This window comes from Sorex araneus, chromosome X (genome assembly GCF_027595985.1).
Source record: "Sorex araneus isolate mSorAra2 chromosome X, mSorAra2.pri, whole genome shotgun sequence".
In the NCBI taxonomy this organism is placed as follows: Eukaryota; Metazoa; Chordata; class Mammalia; order Eulipotyphla; family Soricidae; genus Sorex; species Sorex araneus.
This window is the reverse complement of record NC_073313.1, coordinates 14800238-14822356: the sequence shown is the minus strand read 5'-3', so window position 1 is coordinate 14822356 and position 22119 is coordinate 14800238. Positions and strand designations below refer to the sequence as shown.

General features: G+C 45.5%; 1 protein-coding gene across 1 annotated transcript in view; it reads right to left on the bottom strand.

Annotated features, from left to right (window-relative positions):
* MOSPD2 (motile sperm domain containing 2) overlaps positions 1 to 21903 on the bottom strand; it is a 53544-nt gene extending 31641 nt beyond the window's left edge. Inside the window, exons 1-4 of the mRNA XM_004612201.2 lie at positions 21797 to 21903; positions 21595 to 21664; positions 2228 to 2383; positions 576 to 662 (exon numbers count right to left, since the gene is read on the bottom strand). Coding sequence (XP_004612258.2) covers positions 576 to 662; positions 2228 to 2383; positions 21595 to 21664; positions 21797 to 21805 — 322 coding nt within the window. The 5' untranslated portion in view covers positions 21806 to 21903. The remainder of the gene's footprint in view (positions 1 to 575; positions 663 to 2227; positions 2384 to 21594; positions 21665 to 21796) is intronic.
* Between the last annotated feature and the right edge of the window lie 216 nt (positions 21904 to 22119).

Sequence of the window (22119 nt, the reverse complement as noted above, 5' to 3'; positions counted from 1 at the left end):
GTAGAAGGTGCCCGCCACAGGCGCGGGCAGGGGCGTGAGGGTAAGTGGGGACACTGGTGGAGGGAAGTGGACCGTGGTGAAGCGGCTGGTGTTTTAACACTGCACACCTGAAACTTAGTCATGAACAACTTGGAAACTCTGTGATTCAATAAAACAAATTTTGAAAGAAAAGCAAAGCAGGCAGAAGAGGAGGAGGCTGTGCGGAGAGCATGGGCTGCAGGCCACGCAGGAGGCAGCGACCCACAGGACTCTGCCACACCAAGCTAGTCACGGCCTGGACAAAACCCAGTTGGACTGGAGGCCAGAGGAAGAGGAGCAAAGGTACTGGACACAGCGATAACTGTCACAGCTCCTCTTGCTATCATGCGGGCGAGGGAAAAGCCAGGGCAGAAGACGGGGACCAGACAAAACTCTACTGAGCAGCCTCGTGCGACAGGAAGGTTTCCCATCGAAATCCCGGGTAGAACTTTACCATTACAGTCAAATGAGAAAATAGTGACACTGAATGACACTGCTCTGTTTGACTGCTACCACAAAGGTCTCAAAAAGCCAATGGATAAGTTACACAAACTTACACAACTTGTTGCCTTCTTTGTCATAACCATGGAGATAAATACCACCAATTTCCAATAACCATCTAGGAATGGAAGATTCATTCAAATCTGAAAAAGTGACAAACTCTGATGAGTTAATTTTATGTAGCAGGCTAACGAAAAGGGTAAGGATTAAAGCTGGCTAGTAGGTTTGATATGCAAGCATATATGTCTGAAAGAAAGAGCTTATTCAAACATCTAGAAAGAACCTCTAGCAATAAAAAATGGTGCTTAATACTACAAAATCAAATAGATGAGAGAAATGAAAAAAAGGCATTTCCCTTGACAACTGCCATTTATTGCTGTGGCCCTATTTCCATGTTCCGGCTGTGTTTTACATACTGACTTATGAACAAATATTGCCATTATTGGACAGCTTCAAGAGAATATGCCAGCAAATATCCACATTGCAGCTTCATAGTTAACAACAACTCCCTCCTCCCTACTGTGGTGTTTCTACTAAAATAACATTTTTCTACAGTTTGACACCCAACTGAATTGGATGTATTATATAATCCTGGTTCAAGTGGAAAATATTTCAAAAGTGCTAGATGCTTTTATAGGAGATATAAACAAATAGGCCTCTATGAGGCCACGAACCAAGGCAGCAAATAGCCAGGCCTGTTTTACTTAAGCCCCCCTCTGACTTTTAAACCTTTCTGTTTGAAGGGGCAAGTTTTAACTTAGAAGTGGGTATCTCACAGTGATTCAATAAAATTAAAAAAAAAGAAGTTGGTTTTTAGGGGCTGGAGCAATAGCGCAGTGGGTAGGGCATTTGTCTTGCACACAGCTGACCCGGGTTCGCTTTCCAGCATCCCATAAGGTCCCCTGCGCACTGCCAGGAGTAATTCCTGAGTGCATGAGCCAGGAGTAACCCCTGTGCATTACCAGGTGTGACCCAAAAAGCCAAAAAAAGTGGGTTTTTAGAAGTGAGAGGAACCATTGGGGGCGGTTTTCTCTGGGGGCGGGGCTCCATTCATTTAGCAGATCTTTTGGGGAAGTGCTCCACAGCGGTGCTCACTATGCCGGGGACCCCCCCACCCCAGCTAGTGATTCTTGGTTAAACCAAACTGGCAGTTCAGTGTGAGGGCCTAGGAGTGGGTGCTGTTGAGGCCCTGCAGTGCAGGGATTACCCCCGCCACCCCAGCAGGGCTTGGGGACCTCCCGGATCACACCTGGTACTGCTCAGGGAACCACGTGGCATGATGGAGTGAACCAGGGTCAGCCACACACAAGGCAAGTGCCTTACCCCCTATGCTATCTCTCTAGCCCCTCACATGGTACGTCTACATGCATCACCTTTCAGGAACAGGAGCTGCAAGGGAAAAGGAAGACAATGCAGCCACGGAGCAGGCAGACACACGCCACACGTCTCCAGCCAGGCGGTGCAAACGCTGCCTCGCTGTTAACCGGGCACTGATGAGACTGTGCAGGGAGTGACGGATTGCATCGTGAGCCTTGGCAGCCTCACTGCCTCGTGAATACGGAGGTTAAGCCTCATTCCCTAAGTGCTACTGGGTCTCTAAGTGTGGCTGTTTATGATGCTTGCTAAGAACGATGGCAAAGACATTCTTTGAGCAATATGGAACGGGAACACTTAGCGGGAGTGTCAGGTGTGAGAGGGAACACCTTACCGTGAACAGACATTTCTTTCCTCCACTGAAAACTTTCATCAATCATCTTCAGCGTTTCATCCACCACATTATGTCGCCAAGATAAATAACTTTCAACCCAGTGATCATCCTGTTGCAGCCTTTCGATATCACGGGAGTCATATTTCTCCGGCTTATCTAGAGGAAAGCAGGGATAAATATCCAACCCAGATAAATTCTGCAGTGAATAATAACAAAAAGCACGAATGCCATAGGAGGAGACAAAGCGATCTAAACACAGACACAGAGCTATGTGTGGTTCAGACGAAAGAGCGGTTCCAATAAGGGCAGAATTCCTAAGTGGGAGACGGATGAGGTTATTGAAAGGTGGCAGGTTTACTAGACCACAAGAACATATTTGACCTGACCGTGAAACTACCAACGGACATCGGGGAAGACCGATGATGCCATCTGAACTTAAAATCATTACTCTGGCTACTGTACCAGACTTGTCTAAAGAACTTCTCCAAGTTGTACCTGAAAGAAACAGCTGGGGTTGGAGGGCCACTTCACAGAAACGGACCAGGTGCCGGGGAGACAGCCCGAAGGAATGGAGGACACTGGCGCGGCCTGCTACCCCACGGGGCTGAGCATTCCTGGAGGGGGTCCTGGGGCCCCTTGCACCGTTGCGGAAGCTCCTCTAAAACAGAACTAAGGCCAAAATGGGAAACAGACCACGTGTGCAGCGCGGCCAGGCCCTAAGAATCCACCACGTGCCTGGAATAACTGTCTCGAGTCACTTCGGCCGACTCCGAGGCCATGCTCTCACAACGTTCCTCCTTCCCACTCTGCTCTCGCTGTCGTGCAGTCGCCGATCTCTCTCCTTGTCTCCACACGTCCTCCTCCATCCACACCCAACAGTTTGGCAAAACCTTCCCTGCTGCCCAGATGGGCTCCTTCTCTCTGGTGAGCAGCAATTGCCCTAAGCCTTCCTTCCTTCCTCCTTTCCTTCCCTCCCTCCCGCTCTCTCTTTCTGTGCTCCGGGATCTCTTTTTTTTTCGCTTTTTGGGTCACACCCGGCGATGCACAGGGGTCACTCCTGGCTCATGCACTCAGGAACTACTCCTGGTGGTGTTCAGGGGACCATATGGTATGCTGGGAATCGAACCCGGGTCGGCCACGTGCAAGGCAAATGCCCTACCCGCTGTGCTATTGCTCCAGCCTCCCGGGATCATTTTTTAAAAAGAAGTTTTATTGGATCACCATGAGATCCAGTTACAAACTTGCATGGTTGCGTTTCATTGGAACAACGCTTGAGCACCCATCCCTCCACCAGTGCACATTTTCCACCACCATTGTTCCCAGTGTCCCACCCGCCACCCCTCCCCACCTCACTCTCTGCCTCGGTGGCAGTAAATCCTTCTTACTCTCTCTCATTTGGGGCATTATGATTTGCAATATAGATACTAAGAGGCCATCATGTTTGGCCCTTGGTCTACTTTCAGCACCCATCTCCCATCCCGGGAGATCCCTCCAATCATCATTGACTTAGTGGGTCCTTCTCCGTCCCAACTGCCTTTTCTCCCAGCCTGTGGGGCCGGCTTCCAAACCATGTTGTGATACTCCTGGCCCAGGGATCATTTTTGACAGAGCTCGGGAACCAGAGGGGGTGCCAGGGATCAAACCCGGCTCAGTCTCATGCAAAGCAGGTGCTCTGGAACTCGGCCTTTCCTCTGAAGGCGATCTGCCCTTTCCCGGACTATCAATTGTTGGCTTGCACGGCCAACTTCCCAAACGGACACCGTAAGAGGCCACGTCTGTACATGAAAGGAATAACCCAGAATATAGCAGTGCCATTGACAAGGCTTTTAGGAAAATGTTTGCTGCTGGAGTCTAATTCTCCTCTTTGCTTATTTTTTTTTTTGATTAACTGTATCTCCCCAGGAATGCAAACGAAAACGCTTCAGAAGAGCCCCTATATCATCACATCCGTTAAAAAAAAATTTTTTTGTATCTGTAAGTTGTCAGGTTTTATAGACTCTCTATCCTCTCCATTTTCTCTGCCTTATTTCAGGCCATCAGAGATAATAGCGGAAAGGGCAGGGAAATAAAAAGTGCACTCAGAAAATTATCTTCATCAAGTCTCAATTTCTTTCTCTTTGAGCTGCATTAAATACTTCCAGGATTGGGTGAGGAGCACATAAAAAGTACTTATGAAAATACCTAGGTGTTCCAAGACTCTAAAATTTAAGATCAGGCCATAAAGCAGGCACTGACAGAGTTCCCATGGAGGCGGCTTCCGGTGCCTGGGCTCCATTTCTCTTGTTTACAGGACGTGTGGCAGGTTTGGGTTTGCCTCTCAGCCAGGCCCAGGCTCCGCAGGCAGGGTCACTCCCAGCCGTGCTGCAGGACCAGATCTGGCCTCCGGGGCGTAAAGACCTAGCAGCCTTTTGAGCCATTTCCCCAGCCCTGGGGCACCTGAGTACCAGTATCCAGAGCACGAGCATCCTGGAAGTTCATAGAGTTGGAAATAAAAAAAGTTCCCATCATTTAACAGCCAGAGGGCCCCTGGATCTGGACATTATATTTTTGTACAAAAGGCATTTAGTAATATCAACAGGGTGCGCGGGGTGCCCGAGCAAATGTGTGGCCCGCTGCATATGGTCCCCTGCTGAGCTGTGGACTTTCATCTTAACTTCTGTGCTCTTGTGAGCACCTATCTTACCGCACCTCTCTCCCAACCTCCCTTTACTTCCCAATAAAACCTGTTTTTCCTTCAAAAATATATAACAATAGGGGCCAGCGAGATAGTACAGTGGATAGCGCGCTTGCCTTGCATATGGCTGGCCTAGGATCGATCCCTGACACCCCATATGCTCCCCCAATCACCTAAGAGTGATCCCTGAGCACAGAGCCAGGAGTAAGACCTGAGCACTGTCAGCTATAGCAAGACCTATAAATTTACAATATTTCAAAAAAAGATATTCTTTAAGGAAACCATCTGTAATCAAAATGACCATTACCTAGTAACATGAAAGGCTCCTTAATAAGTTGCATCATCTGCCCAAACAATGGTTTCCACTGGGACCTATCCTGTAACAATTAATTTTCACACATTGTCTCTTGAAGTAATGGTTCAGTTAAAAATTTCCACACACTAAAACCACAGTTTATAATCAGTAGGGATATAGAAATAGTTTTTCAGCTCATATAATGGATGGAATGACTATTTTTGTGAAAGGGAAAGCAACAAATTTATACACTGATGATTTAAAATGGTACAACACAGCTGCATCACAAATAGAAATTGTATTGCTTATTTGGTACAGTTATTGGTCCTCTAATCTATTTTGAGGCAAAGTACAGGCCAGTGTTGGGGTGGGGGAGTCAATAAATATTTCACATTTCATGGTGAAAAAGTGTCCTTGAGCGTGTCTTCCCACTACGGAAGGTGCATGCAATGCGGCCACTGGCGAGCTCTCTCCCAGCCGACCAAAATGACATTTCCCTAGAAATTACAGTCTGATTTCACTCATTTTAAAGAAAATTTTGGCCAAATACCATCTGTGAATAACCCATTTCTCAGCTATTCTTTTTTTTCCCTTTTCTGTTTTTGGGTCACACCCGGCGATGCTGAGGGAGGAGGGGGTGACCATATGAGATGAGGGGACTGAACACAAATCAGCTGCATGCAAGGCAAAGACACGACCCACAGTACTACCACTCCAGCCGACAGCTGCTCTTTCTACTTAGAAAAGGGGGGGGTCTATGAAAAAAATATTACTCAGATGGAACGCAGATACCCTAGTAACATGTACTTCTGATGTTTGTCACGCAGTACACTAAAAGGCTATGTTCTCAGGTAGGACAATAAACTAGACGGCTTTGTGAGGAACTTCCCAAGTTAAAAATGGCCTTTAGAAAAAGGAGTGTGCTGATAATCTGGATTATAGTGGCCACTAGCCTTTGACTTGGTGGCAGAACTGGTTGCTTTGCCCTCTTTGTGTGTGTGTGTGTGTTTGTGAGTGTGTGTGATATTGGTATAACTATAAACACAGTAGGGGGAAAAGGCAAAAATATTGTGGAAACAGTTTTGACCTCACAGATTTCTAAAATGTTCTGGGCATTCCCTGGACTTTCCCAGACTTAAATCTCAGAACCACTTACCTGAACACATCAGCCACGATGAGGGAACAACACCGCTGGCATGAGCATTTTCACTCTCATTGCTGGGATTCCCATTATGGCTACCATCAACAGCCCAGTGCCCAGGACTTAGGAACCCGAGCCTGTGGCCGGAACAACAGTGGGAGGGGCGCCTGCGCCTGCCTTGCCCGCCAACTCAGGGTCAAGCCCTGGCATTCCATAGGGCCCCCAGTAATGTCATCCTACATCTACTTTGTCCTCTCCCTCCTGCCCCCCAAGCACTGCCAGGAACGATCCCTGAGCACAGAGTCAGGAGTAAGCCCTGAGCACCAATGGGAGTGGCCCCAACACTCCTAAAATGAAACAAAACAGAAACATAAAGCCAACTGTTGTCCAAGAGTTTTCAGAAAGCACATGGATTTTTGGGAATAAGAAATTGTCGTTTGTATTACAAATGTTAGTCACTACTAATAAAATGTGTACTTCCATGTAGAATGTCTGGTGTCAGTCACTTATCCTTATATAGACACACGTAAAAGCAGAGCAAGAGGGGGAAAGACAAGATATTAAAACAGGTGTGGGGGAAGACGGAGGGAGGAATAGATACAGCATCTTCTGAAGTGGAAACAGGTAGGAGAGAAGAGGAGGAGCAGAAGAGAGCAGAGAACAAGGAGAAGAAGGAGAGGGGTGGAAGGCAGAGAGGGAAATGCAGAGACTCACAAAACTGAGAAGTCCAGGTGAGGTAAGGCCACAGGTAACAGCGACTCTGCTTTCAACAACACAGACTCTGCTTTCATCGGCAGCTCCCCGACGACTGGGAGTTTTCCGAAAAGACAAGGTGTCCCAGGAGCCAAATAGAAATCAGCAAAAGCTTTTATCTTAAGATCTCCAAGTATGAGTGCGTGCCCCTTGCGCCGTCTGCAGTGGTACCCATCTTGAAAGATGGCCCCGTGGTGATTAAAGCACAGACACGAGGAGGAGGCAGCAACATACATCTCTGGGTGATATGTACACGTTCATACTTGGTCTTTATTACTTTCATCTTGCTGAAGACCACTGAAAATTTCATCGCAAAGTAACACTCTTCTCCAGGGATGGGTTTGGAGCTTCATCCCTGTATTCCTTTGAAATAGCTCCAATTATAACTTGACCCCTGCTTCGCTAAGAAACCTTGTTAATGAATGATCAGTACACCCATGTCTTTTTTGTACTAGTCACTTCTGAAAAATTTTGCTTTGTAAAGCTGTCTTATATTTAGGCCACGCATCAGCAAATAAGTTCTATGTTTATATTATTACAAAGAGCTAAAGTGATAACAGCAATGATTCACCTCTTGTTGAAATAATGTCTCCCTTGATTAATTTTAATGAACATATGTTTGCATTTGGGTAAGTACAGAATAAGGAAATTAAACAAATATGGCTACTTGAAGAGGGAAAAGGAAGTGAAGAGGCAAGAGCAACAGACACTACCCCATGCTTATCCTTTTATGTAATTTTGATCACTGAACCACACCAATTCAAACATTTCACTGGGAAGCATTTTGAGGAAGTGGCAAATTCCTCATTGCATTTTCTGATTACAATTATCTTTGTATTCCTAGGACTAAGAATGGAGCAACAGCACGGCGGGTACGACGTTTGCCTTGCACGCGGCTGACCTGGGTTCGATTCCTCTGCCCCACTCGGAGAGCTGGGCAAGCTACCGAGAGTATCCCGCCTGCATGGCAGAGCCTGGCAAGCTCCCCGTGGCATATTCGATATGCCAAAAACACTAACAAGTCTCACAATGGAGACGTTACTGGTGCCCGCTGGAGCAAATCAATGAACAATGAGAGGACAGTGCTACAGTGCTCCCAGGACTAACAAAACTGCACAAGCCATTCTGAGTTCATGTCTACCTTTGTGCCAGTGAGGTGGGGAGAGCAAGGCAGAATCTGTGACCAATTTAATTTCTGTAATAACCACTGCTTTCTTTGGGTTCCTTATTTCTATTGGGATCAATGTGGGCGACTTCTTTACCCCTGCAAGTCTTTCTAACTTACCGGGATAAAACTGGTAATTGTATTCTCCTGGAGATTTTTTTTTAAATCTACAAACTCTACAACTGCATCTGCTTTTTATTCCTAGTGTATGTCTTTGCTATCTCCCTTTCTTAATCATCCTGGGCTTATAATCCTTTCAATTTAAACGTGTATAGTATCTAGAACCTTCTGCCTGCCATGACCCAAATATCTGCTCTTACCTGATTTCCTCTCTTCGACTTGCTATTTACTCATGTTTATTCTGCAGCTGCTTGAGCAGAATCCTTAGCTGATTTTTATCTGGTACTTGAATTCTGATGGGTATGTGTGAAACTATAGGTATTTTTGTATTTAATCTTTAAATAGTTTTTATGAATTTCATTTTGATAACATCTGTAACTCGTGGGAAGAGTTACAGAATACCAGGAAGAATTACACACAAGGCCGGGATGCTATTAACTTGTGGGTTATTTAGAGGTATGTCATTTTAGTTTCCTAACATTTGGTTTGTTTATAAGTACCTGTTTAGTGTCACTCCTAATAGAGCTGCTTAATGGTGTAAGAACCTGGTCTGTATGAGCTACCTGCTTTAAAATTGCACAGATTTCCTTTATGACTAATACGTGGTGCATGTTTGCAAAAGCTCCAAGAGAACACAGATATACAAAAGTGTACTCTCTGTGGGACAGGAAGGGTCTATACACACATACGTATATATACACACAGTATACACACAGTACATATATTTCTAGTCTCCCTTTGTCTAGTAGGGTTAAAACTTTAAGGGTTCCTTGCTTAGTTGCTCGTGTTTATCTGAAAGCGCTGAAATCATTCAACAAATCTGGATTTCTTTCCTTCTTTATAAAGGTTAAGCCATGTGCACATCGCTGACCCGGGTTCGATTCTTCTGTCCCTCTCGGAGAGGGATGGAAGCTCCCCGTGGCGTATTCGATATGCCAAAAACAGTAACAACAAGTCTCACCATGGAGACATTACTGGTGCCCGCTCCAGAAAATCGATGAACAATGGGGGGGGGGCAGTTAATTCTATAGTGCTTCTTTATTGAGGAATAGTTGAGTTTCAGGCATACTGTGTGCCAGCATCAGTTCCTCTACCAGCGTCAACCTCCAGCAGTATCCCCCGGTTTGCCCCTCCACCAGTGCCTCATAGACACACACAATTTCAAACTTGGTTGTTGTAGTTTGGCTCTCCTGCTTTCAGTGTTGACTTTGTGGTTTGGATATAGAGCTATATCCCTCCTCTACAAACCAACGGACCCCAGGCCCTTGCCCCCTGCCATTTCTTACTGCTCCCAATGGATTTCTTTGCTTTCTGTATTTTACACCTATGCAGTTACCTGATGTCGTTATGCCTAATCAGGGTCCTTTTTATCACCAGCAGTATCCCTTTTGAAATGTACGAAAGTTTTTCCAACCTAAGTAATATTTTGCCTAATGAAAGTACAGCCAACACATAATTATGACTGCTTTCGCTTCATACATCTTTTTTATTTCTACATTAATTTCTTTTAGGTCAGTCTCTTATAGGCCACATGCAATTAAGATTTTAATACCTATTACGATAAGTCTGTGGTAACTACTGATCAAACTAGGACGATTTCTACTTGTTACTCTAATTTCCTAGTCACTAGATGTTTTTCTCTTCATTTCCTGCTTTCTGTTGGAAAGGTATTTTCTTTATTCCTCTTTTCACAGGTTTGAATATAAACATTTTACTTCTGTCTGAATGGTTGGCTTTCTTCTAAATACTCATAACTAACTGACACTTAATATCTCTAATCTCTTTCTGGACAATACAAGTTCTTAACTTTTATTTCCATTCTCCAATTATTATTATTGATGTATTTTGTTTTGTCTTGGAGAAACACCCAGGGGTGCTCAGGGCTTCCTCCTGGCTGGGCACTCAAGGATCACTTCTGCTTGAGTTTGGAGGATCTTATGTGGTGCTGGGAATCCAAGCCCAGGTTGGCTGCTTGCAAGGCATGTGCCCTACCCACTATACTATTACTTCCGCCCCTGATCTATACTTGCTTCTCACAATCACCTGAGAGGTCTTCTTTACATTGCTTACCCATTTCTTTGCCTTTCCTTGGTTCTTGCATGCCTATTTCCATCTGGGTTCGATTCATTTGTTAGTGAAAAAGCATAGTAGTTCTTAAGATGATCAGCAACGACAACTTTTGAAGCCAAAAAGATAACTTTTATTTCTTTTCACCCAGAACCAAACCCTGGGCCTAGTATGTGTATGGCTCTCCTGAGCCGCAGCCTTTACCCCCCAAACTATACTTTTACTTTTGAATATTTTAAATGGGCAGCTATTTCCTTTGGCTTTTATGTAACATTTTGTTCGATTTTCCTGGCATTAATTGCTAATGGTAGGAAATAAATTATCAGTCTAATTTTTTGTAGATTGTCATTTTTCTCTGATTCTTAGATTTGTCTTTATTCTTGGTGTTTTAGATTGATGCGGTGAGGGGCTGTTTTCTTCTTTATGAGGCATAGATCTTATGTCTATTTGTGCTGATAACTAATGCAATTTTTGACCACACCCAGTGGTGCTCAGGGCTTACTTCTGGCTCTGTGCTCAGGGGTTATTCCTGGAAGGCTCAGGGACCAATATGGGATGCCGAGGATCTAACCCGGGTTGGCCACATGCAAAGCAAATGCCCCACCCACTGTACTATCATTCTGATTCCATAATGTTTTTAAAAAGTCCTTGAAAACTGTCAACTTTATTTCTTACAGTAGCATTGTCTCCATAATATTTTCCCTTCCGGAAGTCCAAATATAGACTTTGCTCATCTCTTTTATTTTGTCTTACATGTTTTTCTGTTTTCCTCTTCCTAATGATCTAGTAATCTAGTAAACTTAAAAATTGTCTGATTCTCCTCTTATCAGTTGCGACTCTCTAGTAGTATAATGAAGGGGGAAAAAGTTTTTCCAAATCATAATCCAACTGGCAAATCTTAAAATAACTACTATAAAAAAGGTCTACATATATGTGCCAACATTGCTACAATCAACACAAATTCAGCTAAAGAGTATTTTTTAATTGAAGTATACAAAACATTTTTGTCCTTCAATTTCTTGCAAAATAGCTACTGGAGAAAAACAGAATATTTCTCTGAATGCTACTTCATCTCCCAGAGAGGTCCTCAAAGTAAATATCTTATTAGGGATTACATTTTCGGTACTGAAAAATCAGTTTTTTCCTCTGCTCTTAAGAAGGCATCGATAACCAGACCACCCTGCTCATGCCATGGGTTTTCAAATGTCAATGACAAAACAAAGTGACGTCCTAAAAATGACAGCATTCGAGGAAAAGACCCTTTGAAGGCGCACGGCTCACTAAACATTCCGGATGGCTGGATATGAAGACCAGGCATCACAAACTCAAGAGATGGTGAAAGACATTTGCCAGCACTAATGACAGTCACTGCTGAGCCTGAAGACTGGGAAAAATAGCAGGTCTACCAAGTTTCTATCTCAGCAGAAATTCGCCCCTCAAATCTCCATGTAATGTTACAATTTTATAGTCGCAATAGCAGAGCCTTGCTATTTTTTTACAGTTAATATATGCAATGCAATAAAAGTGCCCACTGATAAAGATATTTTCCTGCTATTTCGACTATGACAACTTTATAAGGCGGACACTGAGAACATTAGTGATGAAGTGGAATTTAAGAAAATGCAGCGTTGATGCTGGCGTGCCTGTTTTATCTCTTAAAGGCGTCCTCTCTTGGGAATAAGTATATAACTCACTCATTATGAAGACTGATAACATGATCACCGTCACCTACCATATGCCATCCCAGAGCACCTCAAACTTATCTGGCTTACTGCTCTCTTGTCTGGGAAATAATTTTAAAAGGTAATTTAGCTCCCTGCTGGAAATTTACCTTCTCTCTGCAAACAAATACCCCCCACCTAACCCCACCACCAAGTTGCAACTGATGCTACACCCCCAGACCCCTTCAATGGGGCTATATTACTCACTCTGGAAAACACTGTGTTAGTCCAAAGAATAAGAGACTGCAGGTGGCAAGGTGAAGAAAGAGTGAGGGGATCCTGTGGGTGGTCCACAATTTACAGTTTAAGTTTCTGAGATCAATATTGAGGTAGAAAAGTCAAAGGCATCTTCTATAAACCAGCAGCAATCATTTACAAAAGAAATTCATATGAAATGTCATTTAAACAACAAAAGTAAAGCCTGTTCAAATACTGAACAAAAGTGAACTGACCTTTACAGGGCCGATTATAATTCTGCCAACAAGGAAGACCACAGAAGACAGAAATACCAGGCTCCTGAATAGGAAATCTCAACCATAATGTCATCTCCCCAAACTGAACTGACTGAACGCAACTCTGCTCAAAACATCACCACCACGATTAACAAAGAACACTTTTTGAAAATTTTGGCACAAATATGATAAGCTACAATTTATGTGGAAGTCAAAGGCCAAGAACCTAATAGAAGTGATTTTAAAATAAGTGGAAAGCAAATGGCCTTGGGCTAAAGCACATGCCTTGCATGTGGCCGACCCGGATTCAATCCTGGCACCACGTGCTCCCAGGTACCCCTGGGTGCAGTTCTGAAGGTCTGTGAGCACTGGGGCCCTGAGGACGGCTGAGAATAAACAGCTGGCAGCCCTCCCCCATTCGGAGCACTGCTGGTGAGGCCCTAGGACAACCAAAACCAAAAAGAAGAAATACTCATTCTTGCTGACAGACCAATGCAAACCAACACTACAATGCGATAACCCAATATTCGCAGCTGATGGGTGGGAAAAACCCACAAAATGAATGATACCAAAATGCAAGGTGCAGTGAAACGAGGTCACTAAAACACTGCTGCTGCAAGAAAAGGACAACCATGGTGGGAGCAGGAGAACCACCACCATGTCCGGGTTGAGTACAGACCAGAACCACAGCTGCCATATTTTTTGGTCTCAGGACCCCTTTCATTCCTGGAGGACCCTGAAACACTTTTTTTGTCTTTTAAAGTTACATGCATTGGAAGTTACTATATTAGGTACTGAAATGGCTAAGAAAAATCTTGTAAAACCTAGAAACAACCCCCTGTCCATCAACTTCCTTATTCATTCCATGGAGATCTAGAAAATGTAGATCTATGTTGATCTAGAAAAAGAAATCAAATACAGATATGCATTTATAGATACAGACATATTTGAAAGAGCAGTGAGCAACAGGATCAAGTGATGGGAAATACACGGAGCTTCCACTGCAAGCTTACAAAGCAGTTAAACTCAATAAAGTGCTGGTGCAGAATGCATCAGAGACGGCAAAGGGAACGGAAAGTCTGGACATCGGAGGAGTAACGCCAAATGCAAGACAGGCAGCTGCCCGCTGAGTACAGGGAGCGGCTGCAGGGCAAGTTGTTTTTGCCTGACCGGAGTATGTGTTGATGTTTAATGCATGGCATACATAAATATACTTTCAAATTTGAGCAGGGGAAAGAAAAATACAGCTAAAAACCTTAGAGACCAAAACCACCATTAGGACAAAAGCAAGCCACTGGGAAAGAGAAAATAATCAGACTCTGCAGCAATGGGAGAAACCACAAAGGAATGGCAAGTTTAAACACAAATTTATGAAGGAAAGAAGTAGGGGCAACATATTCAAGAAGAGCCCAACCAATAACAAAAACCCTGCTAAGGAAGTAACTGTTGAGACATGTAAGTTGAGTGCCAACAGGTGGAAGTTCGCTATCACAAGTATTCAAATGCACACAGAACAAGAGCCGTCAGTTAAGAAATGATGACACAGAAAGTGGGTGAGGGCGTGGTGAAACTGAGGCTCCTGAGTGCTGGTGGGAAGAAAGGCCGGTGGCAAGGAATCTCGGAGCCATTTTTACAGGCAAAGCTTAGCACACATGTAAGTGTCTTAAAATCATCCACATTCTTGGCTGCAGAGAACGCTTTGTATGTGAGAACGCTTTGTATGTTTAACCCCTTGGAACCTTTAGTAATGCCAAGCAGCAAGGTCACCAAGCACCAGACACCCTCACCTGTGGCTTATAAACAAACACAATACCCACACTCTTTTCATTTATTTATCTTTCTTGTTGGGTCACACCCAGCAATGCTGAGAGGTTATTCCTGGCTCTGCACTCAGGAATTACTCCTGGCGGTGCTTGGAGGACCATATAGGATGCTGGGGATTGAACCCGTGTCCGCCACATACAAGGCAAACGCCCTACCCGCTGTGCTATAGCTCCGGCCCAATACCCGCCTCTTGTTTTTTCGGTTTTTGGTTTGAGGCTCTTCCCAGCACTGCTCAGGGCTAAGTCCTCGCTCTACGCTCAGGGATCACTCTTGGTGGGCTCGGGGGACCATATGGGGTGCCAGAGATCAAACCTGGGTTGGCCACATGCAAGGCAAATGCCCCACCCGAGGTCCTATCCCTCTGGCCCCAAATACTTGCACTTTTTGCACTTTTAAAAACCAATACTTCTAACATGACTTGATAATCTGAAACCACTTTACCAAACAGTTGTATTAATAAAAAAGGTAGAAATGACCTCAATGTTTAAAATAGGAGATGGAAGATACAAGATAAGAACATTTCTCTTTCACTGAACCGAGCATTAAATGGAATGCAAAATCTGGCTTACTGCGTAAGTCTTGGAGGAGAGCTCACAGTAAAAAAATGAACGGCACATGGAATACTACGCAGAATGGTTTTTAACAATGTGTTTAAATGCACAGAAAAGAGACTGGCGGAAATGCATTCACTGTTCACAGAGATAGTGAGCTTTATGGGGGTATTCTTTGGACTTTTATATGATCCAAGTTCACGTATTTGTGAAGTCAGAAAATAATCCTAAAATAATGAATCCCACAAACCCCTCAACAATAGTTCTCCCAACTCACTCCCTCCGGTGTAAAAACACAGCCCGGGGTCCAAGGCCAGCTTCCTGATGTTCTCAGCCAAGTCCTGGCCCTTGAAAGTTCTCAGCAAAGTGGACTTCTTATGGCTTCCTGCGTGGGCCTCCACCCATCCCATTCACTATCCTGCTTGGCTCTAGCATCTTAAAAGCTCAGGAGAAAATACCTTTCCTATGACATCTTGTTCTATCTTCCTGTGAACCCAGTCACCCCAACCAATTGAGATTTTCTTTCTCTTTAACTCCTTAGAGGAATGATTTTTGCATTCTTGTTGCACTTGATCAATTTGTCTGAATGTGCATAGTTCTTTTTTTTTCCAAATGCCTCTCCAGATTCTAGTGGTTCAGGAAGGGACTCTGACCTTCTTTGGTGCTTTTCCTAATATTGACACACTGCTTCCTGGCATTAAGCACATAAGCAATTGAGGAATGGAAAAAGTTATTGTTGTGGATTCGTCTCTAGCTTTGGCCACAGGGGAAGGGAGAACAGAAAATCTTTCTGTTAATGACTTAGCATGGATTTTTCTTCTAAAAAAGTGAGGGAATAAAACAACTAGAAGCAATGCATGAGATCACTGTGGACTTACATTTTACTCCTTATGCGAGTTAAAAATCTATGCATAGGGCCAGAGAGATAGTATAGCACATAGGGCGTTTGCCTTGCACTTGGCTGACCTGGGTTCGATCCCCAGACCCCATAGGGTCCCCTGAGCCTGCCAGTGCCAGGAGTGATGGATTCCTGAGCACAGAGCCAGGAGTAACCCTCGAGCATTGCCAGTGTGTACAAAACAAACCAAAAAATTGTTTTAATCTATCCATAGCACAGGACTGGAGCAATAGCACAGCGGGTAGGGCATTTGCCTTGCACACAGCTGACCCACATTCGATTCCTCTGTCCCTCTCGGAGAGCCCGGCAAGCTACCAAGAGTATCCCGCCCGCACGGCAGAGCCTGGCAAGATACTTGTGGTGTATTCGATATGCCAAAAACAGTAACAAGTCTCACAATGGAGACATTACTGGTGCCCGCTCGAGCAAATCAATGAACAACAGGACGACAGTGCTACGACAGTGCTATCTCTAATGGGTAAGCTAATTTCTGTGGAAGCAGTGCTTTGAATTTCCAAGATCCTTCCTCCAGGAGAGTTATTGGAGAAGCCAGCGCTTCGAGTAATACAGGACACAGGGAACAATTGCTTACAGCTGCCTAAAGTCTCTTCTGCAAGGGAACATCATCAATGACAACAGAAAGGGAGAAGGAGAAGGGAGAGGAGGGCCAGAACACCTGCCATTACTGAGAAACAGCAAACTCGAGAGGCACAACACCAGCCTTCAGCTCACTGTGTAACACGGAGAGATTGCCAATCAAAACCGGGCAAGAGAACAACACTCTGCCCAAGAAGACATGCAGATGGCACAGAGACGCAAATATGCTCAATACCACTGACGGCAGGGAGATGCAAATCAAAGCCCCGGTGAGCTACCACCTCACACCTGTGAGCATGGCGGCTGTCTGTCAGACTGAAAACAAACGTTGGCGAGGCCGTGGAAAGAAGGGCACTTTGGTACACTGATGGTAGGCATGCAAATGAATGCAGCCGCTATGCAAAACAGTATGAAGATTCCATAAAAAAACCTGAAAATGGACGGGCCAAAGAGATAGTGCAGGGGGTAAGGTGCTTGCTCGATGCACGGTCAACCCCAGTTCTATCCCCTAGCATGGTAGATGGTCACATCACTGCTGGGTGTGTCCCCCGAACCAAAAACCAAACAAACTTAAAAATGGGGATACCCTGGTCCAGCAATACCACTCTGAGGCATTAGTTCAAAGGCTATGAAAACAGTAACTTAAAGGGCAGTTACGCCCTATATTTAGAGTAGCATTAGTCACAATAGCCAAGACAAGGAACCAACCTAAATGCCCAACAATGGATGGCTGGATAAAGAAACCGTGAACTGTACACTCCACGGGTTGGAAACCCTGCCTTGTGAAAAGATGAATCGAATCGGGCCATTTGATGGACTGTGGAAGGGCGCTGAGATGGTGATGCGCAGTGAAGTCAGTCGGGAAGTGAAGGACAATTGCCGGGAAGCTTTCCACCATGTGGGATATACATCAGCAAAGCAAATACATTAGCAAACAGCAGAACATACCCCCTAGGCTCTGAAAACTTCGGGGGTTCCCAGACTGGAAAGGGAGGGATGGGAGAATCGGTCAAAGCGCTCTTTTACGTGCTGGGGGGGCACTGGGAATAGAGGGGTTGGAGGCTGTGAGTTCCAGACACACATGGGTGCCCTGAGAATTTCATCAAATTGTTCAACAGGGATAGGTCAATAAGTAAAACAGAAAAAAAAAAAAACCCTTCTCACCACTTTCCTATTCTACCTGTATCTGGTGCCAGATTTCAGAAAACACACATTTTTCTTAAAAAAATAAAAATAGGGGCCACATCTGGCAGTGCTAGGGGTGCAGCGGGGTGAGCACAGCCACCGGAGGCTAGGATGCTCCGGGGAACGCATGCAGGGCCTCCCCACGCCCGGCGTGTACTTGAGCCACCACGCAGGCCCCAGCAAATACGACTGCAAGAAGAGAAAGGTCTGCAAGGCTTCCCTCTGCCTCTCCCATGCAGGCCTGGGACGAACCAGTTCAGACTGCCATGCCATGATCCAGCCGCGGGTTCCACAGCTCCCCACGCCTGTATGTCTAAGGACAAAACCCGCCCTCTCCTCGGGAGCACACTTGCTTAACTTCAACACGTTTGTTCTGGTGAAACCAAGAGGGTGGCTTGTTACAAGACTTAAGGGCTGCGGGGAGAGCCAGTGAGGCCAACTCTGACTTGGAGGATGGCCTTCATCTCCCCAGGCAAGCATGGATGCGCTGCTCTCCTGTCCCCGAGGTGCCAGGGCCCACACACCTCCATGCCACCGGGGCCAAAAGACCAATCAACGAACATAGGAACGAGGGGCCGGAGCGATAGAACAGCGGGGAGGGTTCGCTGTTGCATGCAGCAGACCCGGGTTCAATCCCCGGCATCCCATAGGGTCCCCCCAAGCACCGCCAGGAGTAATTCCTGAGTGCAGAGCCAGGAGTATCCCTGGAACATCGCTGGGTGTGGCCCAAAAAGGGGAAAAAAAACAAACATGGAGAAGCTGTGGTGAAAGAGCAGTCCATTAAAACAAAACAAAAAAACCACATGGATGAGGTCAGTAAGCGCTATCGAAGACACAATCTAGGCAAGAGGGGGAAGCAATTTTGAGAGCCAGCAAAGGTCTCTCAGAGACACTGAAACCAAGGTGGTGAAGAAGGCCCGTGTCGTGCACCCCTCCCGGGGAAGGGCAGTGAAGAAGTGGACTCTGCCCGTCTGAAGAGCGTGGAAGAGGCAGCGTGCTTACTTACGGCTTTGGAACTTCAGGGCACCTTGAGTCTGTGATGCCAAGTTTATGGGTTTTGGGATCAGGGAGTTAGAGTTTCTGAGGAAGTATTTCTTAAAAAAAACCTTTCCGGGGCTGGAGCAATAGTAGAGCGGAGAGGGCGTTTGCCTTGCATGTAGCCAACATGGGTTCGATCCCTGGCATCCCATATGGTCCCCTGGGCACCGCCAGGAATAATTCCTGAGTGCAGAGCCAAGAGGAACCCCTGAGAAGTACTGGGTGTGACCCAAAACGCAAAAATTAAAAAAAAAATAAAAACACCTTCTGGCTTGGTTACAGGTATGCGTGTGTACTTGATCACTTGTATTAAACGGCTTCTGGCCATGGGTGGTAGTAAGATCTGTGTGGAGCCAGAGGAGAGTAACAGAGGCCTTGCACCACAGACCATTATAAAGAACTGGGGTTTTCATCCTAAGCGTGGTGAGGAGGTACCGCAGCATTTCAGGTTGGGCAGTGACACGATCTAATTTGAGAAGATAAGTTGCTAAGATAGTGTTGCCAAAAGATCCTAATTGTGAAATTCAGAACACCTGAGCACCCACTCACGGCGATTCCATGCAAGTCACTTAATCGCTCCCGACCAATGTCTCTCAACGTTTTTCCAACCGTGGCTCCTTGCTGATCTTATTTCCTTCCTGTGGCACCCCAAAACCTACCAGCTGCCCCCCAGGTCTTAGGCCTTGCACAATCTCCCCCCTCCACCTAGTTTACAAAGATTTTTCACCTATGATCCCCTTGGTATTATCCTGGAAGCTCGCAGAGGAGCCATACGGTGGCTGGTTGGGAAAATGCTTTAGAATTTACTTTCTTTTATTACTATTATTGAATCACCATGAGATAGTTACAAACCTTTCATGATTGAGTTTCAGTCATACAATGATCAAACACCCATCCCTCCACCAGTGCGCATTTTCCAACACCAATGCCCCCAGTATTCCTCCCGCCACCCCTACCCCCTCCCACCCCCTGCTTCTATGGCACACAATTTTCTTCTTACTCTCTCTCTCTCTCTACTTTGGGGCCTTATGGTTTGCAATACAGATACTGAGAGGCCATCATGTTTGATCCTCTAGAATTTACTTTCTTCATTTTCAAAGGCAGAGGGCTGGACCAAGACCTTTCATATCTTATTTAGGGCATTTCTAATTTCTGGAACTATGTATACAGTGACATGCATTAAATTATTTGCTTTGATTGTATGTGTTTGAAAATATAAAAAAACAAACTGTCCCAAGAGACAATTTTTTTTTTGCTTTTTGGGTCACACCTGGCGATGCACAGGGGTTACTCCTGGCTCTGCACTCAGGAATTACCCCTGGCCGTGCTCAGGGGACCATATGGGATGCTGGGATTTGAACCCGGGTCGGCCGCGTGCAAGGCAAACGCCCTACCCGCTGTGCTATCTCTCCAGCCCCAAGAGACAATATTTTTGAAGCGTTTTTTCTGTTTGTTTTGGTTTGGGGCCACAAATGGCTTGGACCTCGAGAATCACTACTGGCAGGCTCAGGGTGAGAGTGATCTAACCTGGGCCAGATGCTTCCTACCTTGAGCAAAAGTAAACTCCTGGGTCAAGTTTTGCATTATTTAAAACATGACAAACCATGTAGCTATGTGTTACAATTCTAGAGAAAGTAACTTCCGGGAGAGATTCTTTTGCTGGACCCAGCTGTTACTAGAAACAAGATCTTTGCTAAAAGTCAATCAAGTTCATTGTATGACTAAAACCCAATTATGAACACCTTTGTAATGATCTATTTCATGGGTATCCAATTAAAAAAATTAAAAAGTAACGTGGAGTTTATGCCCAATTCAATCAGCTTAATCAATGGCTGAATAAATAGGAGTACTCCTACATTTAAAAAATAGTCAAGCAAGTGCTTTTGCAACTCTGTGGTACAAATTTTGAGACGTGAAGGAAACAGAAGGGGAAGAAAAAGATTTACTGATCAGGTTATTTGAAACAGATTTCCTTACTGATCCATCAACTGACATATAATCTACATCACTCTAAAATTACAGACAACCTCTGCTTAGTCCTCAAGAGAGGAAGTTTCATTCCACTCACAAAAACAAAATTGAAGCAAAATACTCAGTGAGAGTTACTAGATATTAACACAATCCTAGGCAGCTTGATACATGCTTCTTCATTTAGTCCTTGGAACCTAACATTCATGTTTCACAGCGAGGTAACAGAGGCTCAGGAAAGAAAAAGCAAACTAATAAAGAACAGGGCCAGCATTAGAGTAGTTGTTACATTATTTACATAAAGTCATCCTGCATGTTTTGTGTAATTACACACATGGATGAAATCATCATTTAAACACCAGAAAAGTCAAGTATTGGTAATGTTGGGACCAAGAAGGCTCAAACAAATCAATTCTGGACTCAACAGCTACTCTGCTAGGTAGTTTGGGATGAAGGGCAAGAATTTGTTTCACAATGGGAGGGCCAACTCGAGGCAGCATGCTGAGCTCTGCGACCTGGAATAAGGCAAAATATGCAAAGAATTTAGATCCCCAAGTAAGTCACTCGGACAGTATTATGGCAGATTCCAGGGTCGTTTTCTCAACTATTTTGGTGAAAGGTCAGCAGAGGAAGACGGGATGGAGAAATGTCACCTGTGCAAAGGGCTCTACAAGTGCCTTAAAACCATCATCCTGTATGTAACTCGGATGTCCAACTTAAGTTAACCCTCTAAAGGGAGCCAGGAATTGCACACCTGCACAATTGCAGAGGTGTGTGCGGAGAGAAAACCTTTGGAAAGGTGCAGAGCATTATTGCTCAAAGGGTCGAAATGACCCCCAGTGCCTCCCGCAAATATTCCAGCAAAGTTGTGGATGCCCACGGCACCTCTAGCCCAACACCGAGAATGTCAGTACCCACCTGTCACAAACTCAGCTTCGAACCTCTGCCGGGTCTCAGAAATGAGTTTGGCTTTATTCTGGGCGTTATTCTGGAAGAGAAACCGAGACGTACCCTTAAGCACAGCATCCCGCAGCCCACCCGGCCGCCCCGCACAGGACGCGAGTCCCCCGGGCGGCAGAGTCGCGGGGAGGTCAGGGCAGCGGTGTGATCAGCTGCTCACCTCGGCCATGATCACAGACGTGGATGTGATTGTACTGCGGCCACTTCCCTGGCTGCCTCCGGAATCTCACATCACCACTCGGGCCCGCCAGGAGGAAAAGAGGGAAGGGTGGGAGGGGGAGGTGGTCGCGTGATACCGGAAGGCGTGCGGAAGCGTCGCCACCTCGCCCAATCGGAAGCGGCGGCGGTGCCTTGGAGGCGGGAGCTGAGCCTCGGCCTGGCTTCTCATTGGTGTCCGCTCGGGGCCCCGCCCCGCAACGTCCGGGCACTGCGGGCCCGCCCCCTCCAGCTGCCGGCTCGCCGGCCGGTACCCGGCCCGGCCTC